The sequence below is a fragment of the Arvicola amphibius genome, chromosome 5 (assembly GCF_903992535.2).
Source record: "Arvicola amphibius chromosome 5, mArvAmp1.2, whole genome shotgun sequence".
Classification (NCBI taxonomy): Eukaryota; Metazoa; Chordata; class Mammalia; order Rodentia; family Cricetidae; genus Arvicola; species Arvicola amphibius.
The window spans coordinates 62,815,936-62,838,093 of NC_052051.1; the positions used below are offsets into that span (position 1 = coordinate 62,815,936).

The window sequence follows — 22,158 nt, forward strand, 5'->3', positions numbered from 1 at the left end:
TCTGGAAACTACAAGTCTGCATGCATGCGCGCGCACACACACACACACACACACACACACACACACACACACACACACACACAGAACTTGAGTCCCGAGGCTGCTTAGATCCAAACTCATTCCTTTAAGGTTCTGTACTGGAAATCTGTATCTAAAGACTAGAAGAAAGGTATGCCCCACCACTGTGCCTTTGAATCACTGTGCCTTTCTTCTTCCTGTACTCTCTTGGTCAGTTCTGGGGATGCCAGACAAGGTGGAAGATATGTGTCCTGACATCCCCCAGCTGGAAGGCCTGATGAAGGAAATCAATAGCTTGGCCGAGTCAGGTGCCCGGTACATGGAGATGCCCCATGTCATTGAAGTGATCCTGCCTATGCTCTGCAACTACCTGTCTTACTGGTGGGAGCGGGGACCCGAGAACCTGCCGCCCAGCACAGGGCCCTGCTGCACCAAGGTCACATCTGAACACCTCAGCCTCATCCTGGGCAACATCCTGAAAATCATCAACAACAATTTGGGCATTGATGAGGCTTCCTGGATGAAGCGTATCGCAGGTACCCATACCCTTCTCAGTCTTTGACCCTGAAGTTAAAGCAGCTTTTCTTTAGAACTCTTGTTAGTTCTATGATGAGTTTGAGCAAGTTCTATTCTGTTTTTTCATCTCCTACCTCCCACTTGCTTAGCAGTAAACTGGGGGCTGGGGGTATAGCACAGTTTGTAGAGTACTTGCCTAGCATGTATGAATCTCTGGGTTCAATCCCCAGCAGTACATCAACCACCTGTGTTGGTACAGCCCTGTAATGTGAACTCAAGGGAGGCAGAGGTAAGACAATCAGAAGTTCAAGGCCAGCCTTGGCTACATAGGAATTCAAGGCCAGCCTGGGCCAAGTGAGAACCTGTCTCAAACAAAGCAACACAGTGAACTGAATAGACATACTTTCCTCCAGCCCTACTCCCCTCCTAATCCAGGCCCCTCAAATCTTTGAGGAGCCCTTTAGACCAGCTGTGCTCCCCTGTGATGATCATTGCTTTATTTGTTTGGGGTGCTTAAGAAACCCATTAGCTCTTCTGTTCCTAATTACCTATAATTTATTGGTAAGTATGTAAAACTCACTCCCATGCGATGCGGGCTGGGCCAAGTTCCTCAATGTCGTTCAGCATTTGCATTTCACGTTGTGCTTTCTAAGACTGGCGTGAACGTAGCTAATAATAGCAGCACTTTGTTCCCCCCCCCCCCTCTCTGTATCCCTCTTTAACTCCTGGATTGCAGTAGGCTCTTAATGAATGCTATTAGCCAATTTTCTGTTCTTGAAACAACCAAAAGAGGAAAAGTTTTGGAAAATGAATGTACTTCCCACACATAAGAAACCATGAATATTTAGCATCCTGCATGTCAAACTGGAGTCTGGGAAGCTCAACACTGGAAAATCATTGTTTTGGATGCAACTTCAGTTTAGATCATGGAGTCCGTTTGTCCCAGCCCCCGCCCCATACAACCTCCAGGGCCATGAACTGCCAAAGCTAGGTTACAGGGAGCACAACACTACTAGAAGGTGGATAGACACATTACTAGAAAGGCAAGCGGGAAATACTCCTACCTCCTTTCTGTCTCAGAAATGAACTGATATTAAAATCAAAACTGTTTTGATTGCTGGAGAGCACGGACCATATTATATGTGGACATATAGTAAGCAGAGTAGCCAGTCCCTTATTAGCAATGACCCTAAAAAGGTTGTTAATCATAAGGCGATTTGATGGTTTCTCATCTGTAAACCTGAGGTTAGAGAAGGCTGTTCCCAAGAGCACCTGTCACTGCTCTGAGGGGCACTGATGGGAACAGAACTTAAGCTGTCCTTCCTGCAACTATCCAGATCCCATTCAGTGCAGCCACTTAATTCCTGGGGACGACTGCAAGTTTTAAGTAGCAACCTCAAGCTCAACTAGGTACAGCAGCAATCCTATGCCTGGAAGAGTGCTGAGAAGTCAGGATTCCTTGTCACCAAAAGGCTGCCTTCACCTTTTCTGATTGAAGCTGTCTCTCTTTAATAGAAAAAACAAAACAGGGGGAAATGAGACGAAAAAGAAAGGCTACTAGAATGTAACAGTTCTTAACTGAACTTAACTGAGCTCAAGAAATGTCAAAATGGACATTCAAATGTCCACTGTCAATGGGTCAGGATGGATTCATTTCATTTCCCTTCTTTCCTGCAATTACCCTGACTCTTATATTCAGACCATTCAGCTCTGCTGACTTAACTCATAACAGCATACCTGGTATCTAGTCAATGGGATATAAGAAAAAGAGTAGGACATGTGGGTTTCCATCATTCTTCTCACAAAAAGCCAACATTGCAGTCCTGCTGATTTCTTGTCCAGCTTCTCTACTTCTAGCAATGCCCCAGTCTTTCCCAGTCCATGTTTACCTCCCTCCCTTGAAGCCCAAAAAAGATGCCAGTGCTGAGGGCTTAGAAGTTGACTAGGCTATTGTAATTGGAAAGCATGTGTGTACATACACACATAAGCATACCTGTATTTTTTATTTTTAACACATAAAAACTATACACATTTGTGGGGCACAGTATGACTTCTATGTGTAATGACAGGTCAGGGTAACTGACATATCTGTCACCTCAATAGAAATCACACCCCCAATGCTTGCTCCCAGGTCAGCACAGTACTCTTCCTGTGAACAAAAGGCTTCCTTCAGGGTTATAAAATATAGCTGGCAGAACAAGACCAACACGGACAGACTGTCAGATGCTGCAAGACAGTCTGTTAGAAGAGAGGAGAGGTATGGCATGGGCCATGCAAACATGAGGAATTCATATGGGGTGGGGCTGGAGCAGCTGAGTAGTGTTGGGACCTTCTCCTGCGGCTGGTCTAGATGCCCAACCTCCACTGTGTGAACTTTCATAAGAGGGAGGTGCCAAGAAAGGATTAAAGGAGAGAGCTAGACACAGGTACCATCCTGAGTTGATGGATTCCTCAGTGTTCCCTTCCATTGTCATTAATGGTCACAACACATGGGATAAGATTAAGGTGCTTTGTTTGCAAATGCAGTGTACGCGCAGCCGATCATCAGCAAAGCCAGGCCTGACCTGCTGCGAAGCCACTTCATCCCCACCCTGGACAAGCTAAAGAAGAAGGCGGTCAAGACTGTGCAGGAGGAGGAGCAGCTGAAGACGGACGGCAAGGGGGACACCCAGGAGGCCGAGCTGCTCATCCTGGACGAGTTTGCCATCCTCTGCAGGGACCTCTACGCCTTCTACCCCATGCTGATCCGCTACGTGGACAACAACAGGTATGCAGGAGGTCTCTGGAAGCTGCCTGCTGCTCTCTGCGGCTGGTTTGGCCAATCAAATAGCATGGAAAGATGATTTTGTTGCCGGGGAGATGAGGGAAGCCACAGCTACCACTACCGGTCTCCCCACCAGTACAGTACAGAGCCTCCGTACAGTGATTTCCTTGACCAGTGACTCTGTATGGATTGAGACAGGCATCCTCATGGGCCACTAGGAGGCGCAGGGAGCTGGTTGGATAGGATTGCTTTGACTCATTTTAGCCCTTCTGCTATTCACTCATGTACTCAGTAGAAGGCCTTGAGGGAGGGGATATACTCTTTAACATAGGAGCATACATTCTAGGAGTAGAGAGACGTAGGCAATTAAAATGAAAAAAAAAAACAGACTAAAACCCTTTGAGAGAAGTAAAAAGAATTAGGAGAGGCAGGTAGAATGGAGCAGCAGTTCCTTAACTGGTGTTACTGGGAGAGCAGCATTTGAACAAAGACCTGCAAGAAGTACAAGACTAAGAACCATAAAGGAACAGAACAAGAGGATGTGGAAGAGGGACTATGGGTGAAAGTCCTTAGGAAACAGTGTGTTCAGAATGTTCGACAGCTGAGATGCTCAAATGTCATAATTAAGAAATTAATTCTTATAACACCAGAAATTTTCTGTATGAGTCATCCTTTATCCAAACCCAATATGTTCACTTGGCATGTGAAAATGAATTGTGCTATAATGGATAGTTAAACAGTAATTTGAGATATATGGAGGCCTGTAGTCCTATGTGTCTGTAAAGAATGTGGGGTATTTGTAGAAGAAGCACAGCTCATTTCAGGGAAACTTGGAACGTAGTATCGAAGACCCTTACTGTATTAATTACCACTCTCTGGGCTATGACCAGATAACTGAGGGGAAGCAACTGGTTTTCCCTTTTCTCTCCTTATTTATTAAGTCTGGGACACCAATCCAGGAGATGGTGCCACCTACCTTCAGGATGGGTCTTCTCCTTTCATATAATCCTCTCTAGAAATGTCTTCATAGACACACTCAAATTTGGGTCTCACTAATACCATAGACATTTCTTTTTAATATTTTTAACCTTTATTTTCATTTATTTATTTTATTTGGGAGTTCATTTGAGACAGGGTTTCTCTATATAGCCTTGCAGTCCTGGAACTCACTCTGTAGATTAGGTTGGCCTTAAAGTCATAGATCCACCTGCCTTAGCTTCCAGAATGCAATGTAGTCTCATGCCATTCACACACCTAGCTATTACCAAAAGGGTACGAGGAGCAAAAATTGTTCCTACTGCTCAGGACCTCCTTTGCCAGGAAGAAAAAGAGAAGCTCAGTGTGTATGTCACTATTTTAGCTGGCTTTTAAACTTGAAAGATTTATAATTGGGGATGCTAGAAGGGATGCAAAAGCAGCTGAGAGAACAGAACTGCCTTTTGGAGTTGCTTCCCATTCTCCCATGGCAGGAGATCGGTATTTGCTTTAGCATTTATCTTTGTAATATAAGCTGTACTTAATGTAACTTGAATGAGCATATTTACATTCAAGATTTGAAAGAAAACATCTTCTGCATACATATTGTCTCTACACATACACGAACATATGTATAAACACATATGCCTAATGTGTGCATCAGGACTAGAGTAAAGGGTTTCCTTTCCTGGCTACAGGATGTTATACTTATTTTGACAAAGGAACTCTGCTCTTTGAGTCTCAACTTCAGTCATTTCCGATAACGTAATTATGTCAGCAATTTCAAGAAGAAATTTGTCAGGGTTTGAGGTGAAAACAAAAATAAAAGTGGGGCAAGATTGCTCCTGGAATAGCTTTTGAATCGCGTCTGTCACCGCGGTGATCACGACTCAAGACAGAGCATGTTCTGTTTACAGGGTGCGTGACAGTTGCTAAAAACGGCAATGTCAGCGAGTCTCTGAGATCATCATTAATTCATTCATCTCCGCTTTTCAACGTGTTCTTCCCTGCGCGTCACAGCCATGTGAGCCTGCTTAGAAATATGTCCTTCTAACAGAGTGCCTGTCCCTTCAAAGACCTCTGTGGCACTGAAAGCAGAAAGCATTTATACTATACTAAGTGTGAAGTGCAAAAAAAAAAAAAAATGTGCAGAGTGCTGGCCATGGAGGCTCACACTTGTCATTGCAGCACTTAAGAGGCTGAGGCAAACGGGATACTAAGACTTCTGCCTAGGCTTCAGTGAGATCCTCAAAAAAGTAAAAAAAAAAAAAAAATCCAGAATAACATACTCATTAAGTTGATTTATTTTGGAGGATATAGCTATGCATTTTTATAAAAGTAAGTCTTACATTCTAAGAGACTGATGCCTTTGATGGTCCTCAAAGCCAGAGTTAATATTACACCTGAAGGTCTCTTAAGACTTAAGACTGGGTCTGAAGAAATGACTCAGTAATTGAGAGCACAGACTGCTTTTCCAGAGATCCCCAGTTGAATTCCCAGCAACCACATGGTTGCTCATATCCATATGTAAAGGGATCTGATTCCTTCTTCTGGTGTGCATGAAGATAAGTAACTAGTACACATAAAAAATAAATAAAAATTAAAAAATACTTACGACTGCTCTCCTACTGTTTTAAGACTACTCAGCCTGATTGCTTAACCTGCCTTTAAGTGAGCAACGTAACAACCAACCTTACTTGCCTTGAATCTCCCATGCAACCAACATTTACAGCCTAAATTAATGCACAGTTATAATCTTGATATTCTTTTATGCCCCTGATCCTGGAATACTGCATATATGCTTGAACATGTGTTCTGATAATCATTTGCTGAAAACAGCAGATACAAGTGGAAAGCAGCCTTATAAAATGGATAGCTACCCCAAATGCTGAACAAAGCATTCAGCTATTGCTTGATAATGTTTGTTTGTTATCTGGGTCAATTAGAATCAGTGACTTAATCATTTATAAAACTCTGTTAAAGATTACTGTTAAGGATCCCTCATTCCTTTCCCATGTGATACTTTCTGTGCTGTTCAATCAAACTCTGTTAAGGACAGACACTTAGGGACAAACAGACACAGGAACAAATTCTCAAGACAGCCTTCAGACAGGAATAGATTCAGACTCATAAAACAGGCAGACAGGATGAAGGAAGACCCAGGAGACTGAATTAGAGAATTCGAATCTGGGCTTGCTCTTAGTCAGGTGATACCAAGAGGAAGCGCTTTGATTTCTGCCCTTAATTCGACACTGATACATTATTGGTGACTCTGAATTTATTATTAATGCATTCAAACAAATGCAGGAGGGCGGTAGGGATTGTGAGGTCATAAAGTGAGGTTTATTTTTGCCTGCCTTCTAATCTTTCCATGAATCTATTGTTACCTTTATCCCCTCCCACAGTCTTTTCCCCAAAGCCTGCTCCTTCCTCTCCTTGTGTCCATGGGAAATGGTTTATCTGAGAACAAGTGCATGCTTGTCAGGCCCAGAACTTGGAGATTAGAAGACTTTCAGGAAGGAAAAAGAAAAGACTTGCCTCTTCCTGGAATTTTTCCACCCATTGTCTCACTGTGTTTAGAGATTTGAGAGAGGGAAGTCGTCTCCTTTTTCCTTAAGGTCAGCCTTGAATAAACCCACTTCACCAAAATCTGTCTCTGGAGTCTTCAGTAGAGTGGAGAACAGCTTGCAGTACAGACTTTAGATTCCAGTAGTACTTTCTCCATCCAAAAGAACCAACTGACTCAGAAAGATAGAGTGGAGGAGTTAGCAGAGAGGCTGTAGTCACCTCCTGTTCCCTCCACCTGGATAGCCATCTCTTCCCTTCTCCTGCAGATGTCTGTATTGTTTGCTTAGCCCAGTGATGGGAAGAAGTGGGGAGCAGAAACAGTCCTGGCTTTGCACGGAGTCCCACCCCTGTTTTGAACTATATTGAGCTCAGCTTGTAGCTGTTACCTATAGACTCTAACTTTGCTCTGTAAAGCCAGAGAAAACTAATCTTTCATACGGCAACACTAAAATGTTGAAGAAACTCCGTGCCCTTTCTTCCTCTCTGTTTTTCTTCATTGTATTAAGCCTTTGTACTTCCCACATTCCTGTGGGATGCTGTTTAAATCCTCTGAAAAGAAGGTTCCACTGGTCACTGCTAAACCTGAAGCTGACAGGATACAAAAGAACTCCGGGTGTGAGCAAATCAGGGAGCAACAGCTGCCCATCTCCTCTTGCGTAGAGACAGAGTCAGAACAGACCCAACAAGTCCCAAAAAGGACAGTAGTCTTTTTCCTCCTTTCTGGGAAACAGAAATATGTAGAACATAAAAGTAGACTTGGTTGTATGGTTTTTGGTTAAAAAAGTCTCTGAAGCTATCGAAGTAAACCTTGTGCAGTGACATCTCAGACTGAGACCTGTGTGGAGTGCCGTCTCGCCGGTAACACTGAGAGAAGCTCTCACCACAGACAACCTGACCCTGAACCCAAGAGCACAACCTCAGTGTCTTTCAAAACTTGGGAACTTTTCATTTTGAAAACGAAACTCTTGCTGTTGCTAAAGATTCTAGTCTATCCTGATTGGAGGCATGCGGAGTTTAGACGTCTTGCTCATGTAACCCAGTCTGGCTCACAGTGTAACTCAAATTCACAGCACTCCTGATAGCTGGCTCAGCCTCCTCAGCGATGGGATTGCAAGTATACAACTGCTGGGAACAGAAGGTCATGATTACCAGTTTATGTTTAGACAACATAGCAGTGAGATGGATACCCAGCAGGGGCCAAGATGGCTAACACTGGACATCCGTGGGGCTGTATGTCCACCAGCACAAAAAAGGCAGATACCAGATATCCAGAGAACACAAACGTATGTAGTGATGTGATGTGTTATGTAACTATTTCTGGAAAAATGTGACATTTGTGTAGGTTCTTTATAAATATGGCCTTAAGGTCAAAACCAGAGACTTTACCTTCACCAGCCTGCCAGTACGAGCCTACTTCTGTATGACCTTATACCAACCTATGTGTATGTCTGTGTGGATTGAGTACCTGCCAACATCTGGCTGCCTAGCAGCAGCCTTTACCCAGAGTGAGTCCAGTGTGTCTTCTCTGCCTGCAACTCCTCAATGAGCCTCCTCATCTCCTGACATCACAGCTAGGACCTTCGGGCACCACCCTCAGCGTGTGAACGTTCGATTCTCAAAGCTTTTTGTTTTCTCTGCTAATATACTCCATGATTTCACCTGCTGGAGTTGCCTCCCTCACCATCTTACAGGGGAAAGTCCCAATTCATGACCTCCCAACTAAATCTCCCCTTACCAGAAGCCTGGCATTTCATGGCTGCCTTTTGGCTGCAACAAGTGCAGATAATAAAAGACCCACAGGTAAAGAAATGATCTCGACAGGGATCGAGTGGCTAAGTATTGAGTTAGATGCTGAATTCTCTGAAAACGTGGGGCAGGAAGGAGAGAAGTATCCCTCAGAACAGAGTGAGTCTAGACATGAAGGCAAACTCTTGTCTCCTGCAAATACCATCTTGGTCTGGCTTGAGGGAGAATTGCAGAGAGCTTCTGTGCCTGGAAGCTAACATTTAATGGAATGTCCTTCATACTCACCAGCCTGGATCCAGGAAAGCTTTGCTAGAGACAAGCGAATGAAGATTTGCATTTCAGAAGAGGAGTGAGCAGAGCTAAATTCCCCCAACATGAAGGCTAAGAGAATCCATGCGCTTCCTTCCACCAGGGAATGATACCTCAGGTCTTGTTCTTGCTACTCTTGCTTACTGAGCATCCCCATGGCTGTTCTTTTCTCTGGCAGATTAGGATATAACCCATGCCTCTTCCCACTTAAGCCACAGTACAAATGCACAAAGCTCATTTAAACCAAAACACCACAGGAATGAACAGCTGGTGGTTCTGATAAAGCGAGAAATGTAACCCTGGGAAGGCATTCTGGGGGAAAAAAATCAATGTGAAGGAAATAAAAAAGCTTATCAGTCTCAAACCTCAAACTTGAATTGCATTTGGGCCACAGGTAATGGAGTGACTATACTGCTTAAAGAGATGAGAAGTCTATTAGACATAAAAGAAACCCAAAGGCAGACAGAGTACGGCCAGTATGATTGTTCATTGTGGACCCTGACACCGTTGTCTTTATCTTTCCCATTGCCTTCCATCTCCAAAGATACTTTATGTTTTAATATGGCAATTAGAGATCCAGACTTTGGGTTTTCATTCTAATCAGGAAGGATTACAGCAAATTTCACAGGCAAAGGCAAAGAGACATTTTCCACTGTGTGATCGCTTCCTAGGGAACCTTTCCAGGAAGTCCATTCTTCAACGTCATTAGTCAGTTTCTGGATATAGGTTAAGGGGTGTGGAGTACCATGATACTTAGTGGGAAAGAATGACACTCTGAACAAAGGAAGATCCTGTTGCTACAGAAGAAAAGGAGGATGTGTGCTGGGCGTGCAACTACTTGTGTCAATTACATAAAGAAGATGCCAGTTGAATTTGAAAGCAAGGGTAGTTCAATAATAATGTTCTTGAGGCTAGAGCCCAGACCAGAGAGGTTCACAGGAGATAAAAAGGAAGGGGATCTAAAAGTGAGTTGACCTCTAGATTTTTGCCCTTCCTTGCCTAGCATGGAGCTCTCCATGAGTGGGCATGACTATCAGGCTGCTTAGGAATATTACTCAGATTTCCAGATTTCCCAGAACTGGCTGTGTGTGTGTGTGTGTGTGTGTGTGTGTGTGTGTGTGTGATGTATGTACACATTTGTATATGTGAATGATGTAGGAACATTTATGGAAGTCACAGATGTTCATCCCTGCCTCTCACCTTGTTTAAGACTGGTTCTTTGTTATTCACCTCTGACTGAGTACACTAGGCTAGCCAGCCCATGAGCTTCAAGGGATTCTCCTGTCTCTGTCTCCAATCTTGCTATAAGAGTATTGAGATTACAGACGTGTACTACCAAGCCTGACTTTACATGAGCTTTAGGGATTCAAGTTTCAGCCTTCACTCTTACACCGCACATACTTTATTTGCTGAGCTGTTGTCTCTAGCTCCATAATTTGTTTTGATAATGTTTTTCATGGGACATGGGACAACAAGTTTTTCAGATCATGTGTGAGAGCCAAATGTTTCTCTCTCTCTCTCTCTCTCTCTCTCTCTCTCTCTCTCTCTCTCTCTCATCCTCCCTCCCTCCTCCCTCTCTCTCTCTCTCTCTCGGTCTCTCTACATCATGGTCATAGGCTCTCTCTCTCTCTCTCTCTCTCTCTCTCTCTCTCTCTCTGTGTGTGTGTGTGTGTGTGTGTGTGTGTGTGTTTTTAGAAAAAGCCTCATTATGTAGTACTGATTGGCCTGAACTCACTATGTAAATCAGGTTGGCATTGAATTCATAGAGATTTGCCTCTCCCACCTCCCAAATGCTGAGATTAAAAACATGCACTATCACCAGCAACCAATTGTTCATTTACTGTAAGAAAGCCATATAATTTAACTTTTGCATTATAGTTATATTTTATAATAACCATCCTCAGGGAAGAGCACATCACCTCACTATCCAATACCAAGTGATCAGTCCTAAAAGCATGCATAAAAGTACATTATATAGCCTGAGGCCATGACTTTGAAAGAGAACAAGGAGGGATATATAGGAGGGCTCAGAGGGAGGAAATGAAAGGGGAAATGATGTGACTATTATAAACTCCACAGTAAAAGAAATAAATTTTTTGTAAGAAAGAAATAGAAGTCTGATTTTCAGGTTCTTGGAACTGTCTGAGTTATAGGATTGTCTTCTGTTATTCACAATGAGCCTCATTGTAGTGAGGGGCTGTGGGCGGTTTCCCACCACCCTGCTCTCAGCCACCGGCTAGCTTAAAACCCGAAATAATTACACGGAAACTGTATTCTTTTAATCAATGCCTGGCCCATTATTTTCTGCCTCTTACTCACATCTTGATTAACCCATATCTAATAATCTGTGTAGCACCACAAAGTGGTGCCTTACCAGGAAGTTTCTAGCGTTCATCCATCTTGGGCTGGAGCTTCATTGCGTCTGGCATCTCTCTCAGGAGAGGCACGGTGGTCTGTCTCACTTAGGAGAGGTGTGGCATCTGACTGAGCCATCTACCTCACTTCCTTCTTCCTGTTCTGTCTACTCCACCCACCTAAGGGGCGGTCTATCAAATGGGCCAGGCAGTTTCTTTATTAGCCAATGAAATCAACTCAAACAGAAGACTCTCCCACATCACCTCATTCCACCACACTTGAGTTCACACTCATGAGGAATCAACCACATGATTAGATCTTTGGAACTTTCAGCCCTGCCCTCTAACTTCTTGAACTCTCCAGAAGAAAAGGAGCTAGAGACTGAGTTCATTGCCAAAGCCAATGGTTTAACCAACCATGCCTGTGTGTCTAGTTTGTTTCCTTTTACTATGATAAACACTATGACCAAAAACAACAAAGGGGAAGAAAAGGTTTGGTTCAGCTTACAAGTTATAGTCCATCATTAGGAGACGAAGGCAGGAGCTTCAGCAAAGGAGCTTGAAGCAGAAACCATGATGGAAGGCTGCTTAAAGCTTACCCTCCATGGTTTGCTTGGCTCCCTTTCTTATATAACCCAGACCCATCAGCCTAAGGATGGTACCTCCCACAGTGGGCTGGGCCCCTCTACATCAAATACCCCTACAGACATACCCACAGGCTAGTCTGATAGAAGCAATTGCTCAATTAAAGCATCTCCTTTGCAGGTATGTCAGGCTGACCTCTGAAGCTAACTATAACACTATGAAATGAAGTCTGTCATAATATTTTGTTTGTAATCTAACAAATAAAGCTTGTCTGAAGATCAGAGTGCAGAGCTAAGCCACCAAATAGCCATGAAGTCAAGCAGTGGTGGCACACACCTTTAATCCCAGCATTCAGGTGTAAATGGAGAATACTCTTTTATTTCCTGGCTGCTCAGACCTGAAATAATCACACAGAAACTATATTAATTACAATACTGTTTGGCCAATAGCTTACGTGTATTCCTTACATGTTGAATTAACATATTTCTATTATTCTGTGTATCGTCATGATTCTGTGGCTTACCAGGCAAGGTTCTAGCGTCTGTCTCCTTCCACAGATACGTGTCATCTCCCTGACTCCCCTTGCTCTCTGTATATCCCTTCCAGCCTGGCTATATTCTGCCCTGTCAGAGACCAAAGCAGCTTTACTTATTAACCAGTAAAAGCAACACATATATAGAAGGACATCCCACATCACTCAAAAGGCAGAGGGAATCTCTATGAGTTCAAGGCCACCCTGAGTGATTAATCCAATCTCAAAGAGAAACAGAGCCAGGCAGTGGTGGCTCATACACTTAATCCCAGTACTTGGGAGTCATACATTCTTAATCCCAGAACTAGGGAGGTAGAGACAGAAGTGATATAGCTGGGCAGAGAGAGAAATATAAGGCCAGAGGAGACAGGAGCTCAGATGCCGTCTGAGGAGACAGTCTGAGGATGCAGTCTGAGGATTTATAGAGACAGGATCACCCCTTTGGGTATGAGCATTGGTAAAGGTAAAAGGTCTCTCTAGTGACTGGATGCACTGCTTCTCTGATCCCTATCTGACTATGAGTTTTTATTATTAAGAACAATTATAATTCATGCTACAGAGCCTCTTTTAAAAAAAACCCTAAACTCTGGAGTTTGAAGACCTTCTCAATTGAGGGAACTATGGAGATACCTAGAAGGTGAAGTACCTGGAGATAGGTTGGAATCTCCAGACTCCTCTTCCATATTGTCCACGTAAAAACTAAAGCTCTCATCTTAAAGGAAATAATAGTTTTCTAGAGCTATTTTGAGTGGTCAGGGCCCAGGAACACAGATTTAGGTTATCCCAACTTTCGTGCTCCAACATAGAAACAGTTTCCCGGGGTTTTTATAGTTTTACAGAACTAAGAAAGACATAAACCAAGGCAACTTTAAAATACGTTGGTGGGTACACCAGAGAGACAGGCGCAATGAAATGGGGAGAGCTGCTTTACAGGCCCAAGATGCTATCAGATGGCATTCTTAGCTCACGGATTGTGAGACGCTAATGTTCTGATAAGTTAATAGCTTCTAAGAGGTTTTTATTTATTATCATGAGGTGTTAATTCATACGCAGGGGCAAGGAATGGCTGTTCCAGAGGCTAAAACTAGGCCAAGATAAAGTAATTATGCCGGGCGGCAGTGGCGCACGCCTTTAATCCCAGATCCCAGCACTCGGGAGGCAGAGGCAGGCGGATCTCTGTGAGTTCGAGACCAGCCTGGTCTACAAGAGCTAGTTCCAGGACAGGCTCCAAAGCTACAGAGAAACCCTGTCTCGAAAAAACCAAAAAAAAAAAAAAAAAAAAAATAAGATAAAGTAATTAGCTTCTGAGCCTACAGAATTCCAATCTCTCCACAGTACTGTACTTCCAATTGGTCTGTCAGTCTCTGTAGACACAGAAACTCCTTCCAGGAATTTTTGTTCATAGCCAGACACAGCTTCTTTTCAGGAACTTTCTTTCTTTTTTCCTTTTTTTTGTTTTTTTTTTGTTTGTTTGTTTGTTTTTCGAGACAGGGTTTTTCTGAGTCTCTGAGGCTTTGGAGCCTGTCCTGGAACTAGCTTAGCTCTGTAGACCAGGCTGGTCTCGAACTCACAGAGATCCGCCTGCCTCTGCCTCCCGAGTGCTGGGATTAAAGGCATGTGCCACCATCGCCCGGCTTTTCAGGAATTTTCATTCACAATATCTTGCCCTAAATATATCTTTCATGTTCCCCGGCTATATTTATGATAAACTATTAATAACAGGTAAAGCTACTTCCTAAGCTATGATCTGTTCTTGTTAATTATGAACTCAGAGATTTGTCAAAACCCCTAATTTACAGGTAGGTGGTCACATTCTGAAGTGGGGTACAGTGTGAAGTGGGGCCGAGCTTTTAGTATGTGGGGTCCTAACTCCAGACAATGTCATGGCTGAATTGGTGAGTTGATGTCTGGAAAGTTGAGTGGTTGGTTAGTGGGAGAAAGAATCTCCGTGTTCGATATGAAAGTGTTGAATAGAAGGGCAGTATTTTGTTTGCTTGGTTGCTTGGTTGGTGTTTGTTTTTAAATCATTCTGTGTGGATATTTGGAGATAACCATTCACCCTGCCATTCTGAAATATGATTTAGCTCAACTATGCATGACACCCAAGAACAGGACAGGGCGTGGAAGATGACCTATAGACTTTGACCTAATCTAGCCCCGTCACTCTTGCGTTATTCTGAAACCAACCTAGTAAAAAATATTAATGCTTATTTATAGAGAATTTCCAAGCCATTTAAGAGGTTATAAAAGCTATTTGGTTTCTGGGACTGGAAAAACAGCTTAGTTAGTAAGGTTCTTGCCTGTAAGCATGAGGATCCCCAGAAACTATAGGATTTTAGTTTGGTTGTTTTTGGCATTTGTTTTGTTTTGTTCTATTTAAGGACATGCAGAGATAGGCTGATCTTTGGAACTTGCTGACTAGTCATCCAAGCCAACTTGATGAGTTCCAGGCCAGTAAAAGACAGAGAAATGACACCTGAGGTTTTTCTCTGGCCTCTGCACAAGAACAGATAACCTTACTTCCCCACCACACCGCAAGAAACTGTTAAAACAGTTTAAATGATAAACTTTTTTTTTCACTCGGAAAACTGGCTTTGAGGGACTGGAGAAATGGTTAAAATCAAGTACTGCTCCTACAGAGGACAGAGTTCAGTTCCAAGGATCCACATTTGGCAGTTTACAACTGTAACATGAGGGGGCCAGGCATGCTTTTTTGGTTTTCTGTCCCGCCCAGTACCCCACAGCTAGCAAGCCCCAAAGAAATAATACAGAGATCTCTATAAGTTACAAAGCTGATTGGCCCATTAGCTCTAGCCTCTCACTGGCTAACTCTCACATCTTGATTAACCCATTTTTCTGATCTATGTTAGCCATGTGGCTCAGTACCTTTTTCAGTGGTTGCAGATCACATCCTGCTGCTTTGGTGATCTGGGCAGGAGTGGGAGGAATCAACTTCCTCCTTCCCAGAGTTCTCCTGTTCTCATTACATCATTTCTACTTCCTGTCTGGTTTTCCCACCTTTACCTCCTGTCTGGCCAATCAGTGTTTATTTAAAACATGATTGACAGATTACAGACAATTCTCTCGCGCCATACAACCATCTGTAATTCCAGCTCCAGAGATTTGATGCCCTCTTTTGATATCAGCAAGCACACACATTCAAAAGCCCACCCCCCCCCCAATTTAAATAGTTTTAAATCTTTCATTCAAAGAACTGACTTTCCGAGCAAGAGGTGTAGGGCATGACATGTTTATGAAGTTCAGATTCAGAGGCTTTCCAATGACAAATGCCAGGGGCAGGACTGGATGCCATAGTGACCATGTTTTCACAGGTTTGCTAGGTTTCTTCATTAAATATCTCTGCAATAAGGCCTTTAGGATGGTCTATCTCCAAACTTACAGGTTAACCATCCCTTTACAGAAGAAACCAAAAAGGTGACGGTTTTGAAATGTTAATGTCAGACATTTGTTTTGCCACAATTCTTGAAAACTTTGATTAAAAGTACAAATGATATGTATTCCAATTATGAGCCCGTACCTTAATGTATAAGGATTATTGTCTTCATATGGCAATGCTTGCCAGTGGCCATAAAAAAGGAGCTGTAAGTGGCAATTGAAGTTCAAGGTGTCAGTCCACTAGGAGGAAACTCTGATGGGTCAATCTCGGTTAGGCAAGGCCCTGAGACCACAGACCCCGGGATGTCTTTTGCTTCTGCTGTGCCTTTACATGTTTGTTGCTGTTACCTTTCTCTGGTATCTGACATGGTTGAATGGATGTGGGGAGACCCCAATTGCATGTAATATATGTGCTTATCTCATGGAAACATCCCATTCTACTGGGCATTTTCACCTGTGACTTACTATGAAGATGATTCCTCCCTAAACTGTACTGTCTAATTGTTAATAATAATGTTAGCTTATATGGAGTTTGATGAATAAAAACAAATACAAGGAAATGTTACACAGCCAGGGCCTATGAGTTTTGCCTAAGGAGCTGCATTGGATGTAACTCAGGTTAATGTTTAAGAAAAACAATTTAGTCCCCAGGACCCAGGCTGGCTCTAATTCTCTTAATGCTAAGAGATGCAGTCACAGGTTTTGGTGTGCATCATTAGCTGAAACAAAGCTTTAAAATAACTTCAGGTTAGATCAGATGTTTTGATAATAGCTTTGAGATGAAAAACACTAGAAAATAATATAAAGCTCATAATGACACATAGCTGATGTCAAAAATACAAAGCAGCCCAGTTGTTACTAGCTGATGTACTTTCCTTGCTAGGGTTGATTGATGATCAAAGGTGATGATTAATTCCTTATACCTATTTCTGCCCTCAGTCTTCTGATATAAAAAAGCTATTGATGAGTGGGTATGTACCCTAAAGAGAGTTGACTGATTCTTTTTCATATATAAAAATTTATGTTTGTGATTCCTTTAAGATTCCCTATAAGATTACCTTTCAAGATAAGTAATAAAGTAATTGACCTTTCTTTGTAACTGCAAAATGTAACCTGACAGTAAAAGACCTGACTGAGAAGAATACCTTGCTTGCTCCCATAGTTAATCTATAACAAGGTAATTGGGTATGAATGTACATGGGTTCTTGGGATAATTTGTTTTTTACCTGTAATATATAAAACGTTTAATCATGTAATGGATTTGGAAAACATGCTGCTTTTTTAGTCTTTGTTCTGTATTCATTATAATTATTGAAAAACAGAATAACTACATTGTGATTTTTATATTGCCTGAAAGATTTTGCTGCGGTATATAAGCTGTAAGGGCAAGAATAGAGTTAAGATGGGCTAGAAGAAAACATCAAGAATGAGAGAAGGGACTCACCAGGAAAGTAGAGAATGCAAAAGAAGGCTAAAGAAAGAGTCTGAAGGAAACCATCAAGAGAGTGTGTGAGTGGTTTTTCCTTAACGCTCTCAGATAGAACAGTCTAGTATATGCTGACACCATGGATTCCTTCCAGCCCTATGCTGTCTCGTGGCTGGCCCTCCTAGCAGCAATAAATGAAGCTTTACCTGACTGAATATATACTGCTTTTGTTTGCAGGGTATGCTTGTAATCCCTGCTGAATTTTCTGTATTATCTCTTTGCTTCTCAATGCAGATCTAACTGGCTCAAAAGCCCAGACACTGATTCTGACCAGCTCTTCCGCATGGTGGCCGAGGTCTTCATTCTGTGGTGTAAATCTCATGTAAGGACACACTTGGGTTCTAGATTCTGAACAGTTTTGGCAGGTATAGGTCTGGAAAATCTTTCTTTTAATGCTTGCTTTTTTTTTTCCTTTTAAATCTTCTTCTACCCTGCCCTTTAGAACTTCAAGAGGGAAGAGCAAAACTTTGTGATTCAAAATGAAATTAATAACTTGGCATTTTTAACCGGAGACAGCAAAAGCAAGATGTCAAAAGTAAGTCCTCAGAAGTCTGTGTCAAGGGTGGCTGAACCTTGACCTCGTGGATCTAATTCATATTCTGGGGGTGGGGCTTTAGTGATGCATTGAGCTTAGGTTCGACCATATGACCAGCAGCCTCTACTGCTGTTTCTTTAGAATGTGCCAGAAGAAGCTCCTGTCAAATAAGTGTGGTCATCCTGTTTTGTGAATAAATAGGTGTTTGTATATCTGAAAATTTAAGTCTCAAGCCTTGCCCCCAGGCATTTGAGAGGTCTCCAAACAGACTCTAGTGTGAATAGTTTTAAGATAGAAGTGTGTCCAGTACAGCCACACTCCAAAAGTGCAGACGTGCAAAGTCACCTTCTGATGGGCTGGGAGGAAATGACCAGGCCTTCACACCTCCACAGCACACATCCTGACATCATGTTGTCTTTCTGTTTGGAACACCAACATCTGTTTTATTCCAGATGTGCTGACCTCTTAATGCCTATGTTCATTTCCCATTCTCATTCAGAAAGCCAACGTCTGTCCATCTCCTTGCAGGAGATGTTTGAAGGAGGGCGTGTCACTATACTGTCTGGAGAAAAGGCTAACCTATGGAAGAGAACTGTGATACAGAAGGGGGCAAAGGAGACTGGCATCTCCTTCTCAGTTAGCTATGTACAATGAAGCTTCATTGTCTTGGCTGGAGAGAAACAGCCATGCACAGTCACGCTGCTTCACACATAAGAGTCAAGTCTTAACTATAATGTCTTTCTTACCGGCATGGTGGCTTACTCTTGGCTCTGTTTCCCGAAGAAGCGTGCCTTGGGAAGGTTTGGCTTAGATGTCAAGGCTCAGTAGCCTGTAAGAGCTGAGAGACACCCCTCTCATTGCTGCCAGTGCTGCCTATGAGGAATACAACGGTGGAGTGTGCTTGGGACCCAAGATGGATCTGGCAAGGCGGGAACCACGGGCTTGTGGGGAAGACCTGCAACATCTTTCTAGTAACCATTTTGGACAGATGACCCATGTCTTGTCACTGCAGGAAAGGCTATTATGATACCACAATGAAAGTTTAAGTACCTGGGGCTATACCGAGTGGGGCGGCTGGCTCTGATCAGCTGCAGCTAGTCCGCACTGCCTCTTCTGTCTTTCATCTCTTTGAACGCTAGCACTCTTCTCGTATCCAAAATTTGACTGTAGCACTTTCAACCTACTCGGTAGTATGCACCAGAGTACACGTTGAACATAAGCTGCCTAATAAAGTTGACATTGAAAGTTGCTCATGTGCAAATCAGAGAGATTATCTTGGCTGGAAAGGCATCTTAGGGTGTCTCCTTTGATCCTTCACATACACTTATCTGGTTTCTCACAGTTTTTCTCACATTCGCCTGTTGGTGGACACAGCTGCTCCCTTGAGGAACACAAGCACAGGTTTCCCAGCTTCCTAAGATCCCAGCTTCTCTAAGTTTCTTTTGCAGGGTCTCGCGGCCATTACAAACTGTCCTTTAACCCAACTTCCTGCAGAAAGTCAGTGAATCCCAAGCAGACACCATGCTATCTTTTACATTGGGTTGATCCTCTGGCTCAGGACTGACCCAGCTAGCATCCATGACAATCTGATGACAAGTATTGGGATCCCTGATGCGTAGGAACGGGAAAAGCCATCTCAGCCCTCTGGGGATGAACGGATCTTCCAGGTCCTTGAGTTTATAAATGAATGAAGCAACAGAAAACCATTTCATAACTCAACTCATCCACTAATAAACTAATAAAACCTTTTTTTCATTCACAATGTTAATGAGGAAAGGGGACATTTGCTTGGCTCATTCACAATGCTGAATAGGAAGGGGGAGCATTTGCTTGGTCAGAATGATCATGTTCAAGACATGGATATCATTCTACTTGGAAAAGTTTATCTTTGGAAGAAACTCCATTTCCACTGACATTCTATGCTGATAGTTTCTGAGCCTTATATATTCACACTGTCCCTAATGTCTTAATTAGGACATGAAAATCATAGTAAATAGACAAGAAATAGCAAGGAGAAAGTTGTACCCTTGGCTGAGATGCTCACTGGGGCTTTGCTTAAATCCTCAGAGTCCATCTTTTCAATCCGTATAAAGGGTTGAGTTTGCTATCTGACTTTTCTAGGTTCTACTAAGAGACTCTCGTTAAGTCAGTCTTCATCAGTATCTGTCAGATTAAAATATCATTTAATGAACACATTAAGATAGGTACATTGCCTCCAATAAATAGCCATTTCTGGTATTTGAGAACAGAGAACTGCATACGGGAAGCAAGAGAAGTGATTTTCTTTTATCCATAGAATTCTTCTTGCCCTTGCTCCTGTACAATCAGATGTTCTTTGCTGCCTGCTCTGAATGGGCACCGGTCACTTGGGCTTCCATTTGTCTTTGTTCTTATTTGCATTCTGGTGTTGTAGAAATGAAGTTGTTGTGGGTGCATATGGCGGTGTTGGTGGAGTTTCCGTCCGTGAATGCTGCATGTCATACACTGCATAAGTTATATAAAGAGAAAATATACAATGGGCCATGCTGTTCCCACCCAATTAACTGAAGATCCTTTCAAAGACATTATTTTGCTGGCAGCTCATGCACATTTCCTTTCTGAAAGCTCTTTGTGTATTTTGTTTATAAAGCTCCAGTTTGTGAATATATGTTAAGCTAATGTGACTAGCTGAGCAAATAGATTTGGTTTGGCTTGGTTTTTAAATGTACTGTTTTCTGGTGATGTGGCAGCAGCTTCCTCAGAGGGGAATGGCAAGTTAGAATACCATCTAACGAAAGAAATGTTAAGCCAGCCAAAGAAATGCTAGCCAGTCCTTGACCAATATTGTAAGAACTAAAATGCACCATTGAAATCCAAGAATTGGGATGTGTTTTGAAATGAGTTGAAAAAAGGACAGGAATTGTCTAAGAAGATATACTTGATTAGAATCATGTGACTTTTGTTCACATATACACATACATATACATACACATATACACATACATACACATATATACACATACACACATATACACACATATGCACCCATACATGCATGCACACATACACACATGTACACATACACACATGCACACATACACATGCACACACATACATCGTTCTCCTTTACTTCCTCCCTCTGCATCCTTTCTCTTTTCTTTGTCTTACACTTTTGAAGTATCTCACATTCGTGCACTTGTGTTCTCTCTCTCCCTCCCTCCACTGCTCTCTCTCACATACATGCTTACCCTTTCTCCTCTGCTCTCTGTCCCTTCCCTCCTATCTGTCCCCTTTCTCCTGATCTTGATTCTCCCTTTGCACGCTCTCCCTTTCTCCCCCTCCACCCCCATCCCCCATTTCTCAGACTGACTTCTAGAAATTCTTTCCTCTAACATCTCATGTTGAGTTGACTTACATTAACTTCGCTTACCCTCTAGATGGTGTAAGGACTTCCCACAGAGCAGGTCTGCCTTTGATCAAAGCCTGATGTGAGCCCCCTGCGCTCTGTTGACAGACAACACCAGGCAATGTATATTCATCAAACCCCCACATCTCAGAAAAACATGAGGACTGCAAAGTCTGGTTTGGTTTCTTTTTCCCCTTAAGGTCTACACAGCAAGTCACTTGTTTGATCATAAGGTAATGCTGTGGCTTATGACCTACGAGGAGATAAGTAAAGTTACTTTGAGGGCATAGGATCCAGAATTAGGGAATTACCATGGGAAAATTAATCTTGGCAATATGTGAAGAATAAAGGCATAGCCTTTGGGATGGAGGAACCTTGACTTAAGGGTGCAGTGTAGGAAGGGAGAGGCTCTGTTGTTTAGGTTGTGGAGTGATCCGACATCACTCTGGACAGTCTACATACTCCCAGAAACACCCTCTCTCTTATTTTCCTCTCCCTTCCTCTCTCTGCTTAGAGACCGTGTCTTTCTATGCAGTCTGGGCTGACCTCTCATTCTATCATGCAGCCCAAGCTGTCCTTGAACTCTTCCCCTACTTCCAGGGCTGGCATTAAAGGTATGGGTCATCATGCCCAGCCCAAAAGTTTAGTATGGTCTCTTCATTGTCAACATTGTTTGCTCTGTTTTTGCTCCTTTGATTTCAATGCTTAGGATGGAAGCCAGGGCCTTGTGTGAGCTGTGTACAGCCCAGCCCTTCCAGTAATTTTTAAAATAAATTTTTATAATTGCAAATAGTCAACACAAAAAGGATTCCAGGTTTTGTTTTGTTTCCATGTTTGGTTTTAATTTTTTTTATTTAAGAGAGAGAAAGGTGGGGAGGATCTGGGAGGAATTAGGAAAGGGGAAAGAATATGATCAAAATATATTATATGAAAAAAATTTAAATATAAAAAATGGGAAAAACAGCACATTTAGGCTGATGTTTTGTACA

General features: G+C 42.6%; 1 protein-coding gene across 1 annotated transcript in view; it reads left to right on the forward strand.

The window, feature by feature from the left end:
• Ryr3 (ryanodine receptor 3) overlaps positions 1–22,158 on the forward strand; it is a 429,760-nt gene that overhangs the window by 352,318 nt on the left and 55,284 nt on the right. Inside the window, exons 70-73 of the mRNA XM_038331390.2 lie at positions 234–554; positions 3,061–3,301; positions 17,484–17,571; positions 17,692–17,784. Of these exons, the coding sequence (XP_038187318.2) occupies positions 234–554; positions 3,061–3,301; positions 17,484–17,571; positions 17,692–17,784 (743 nt within the window). The remainder of the gene's footprint in view (positions 1–233; positions 555–3,060; positions 3,302–17,483; positions 17,572–17,691; positions 17,785–22,158) is intronic.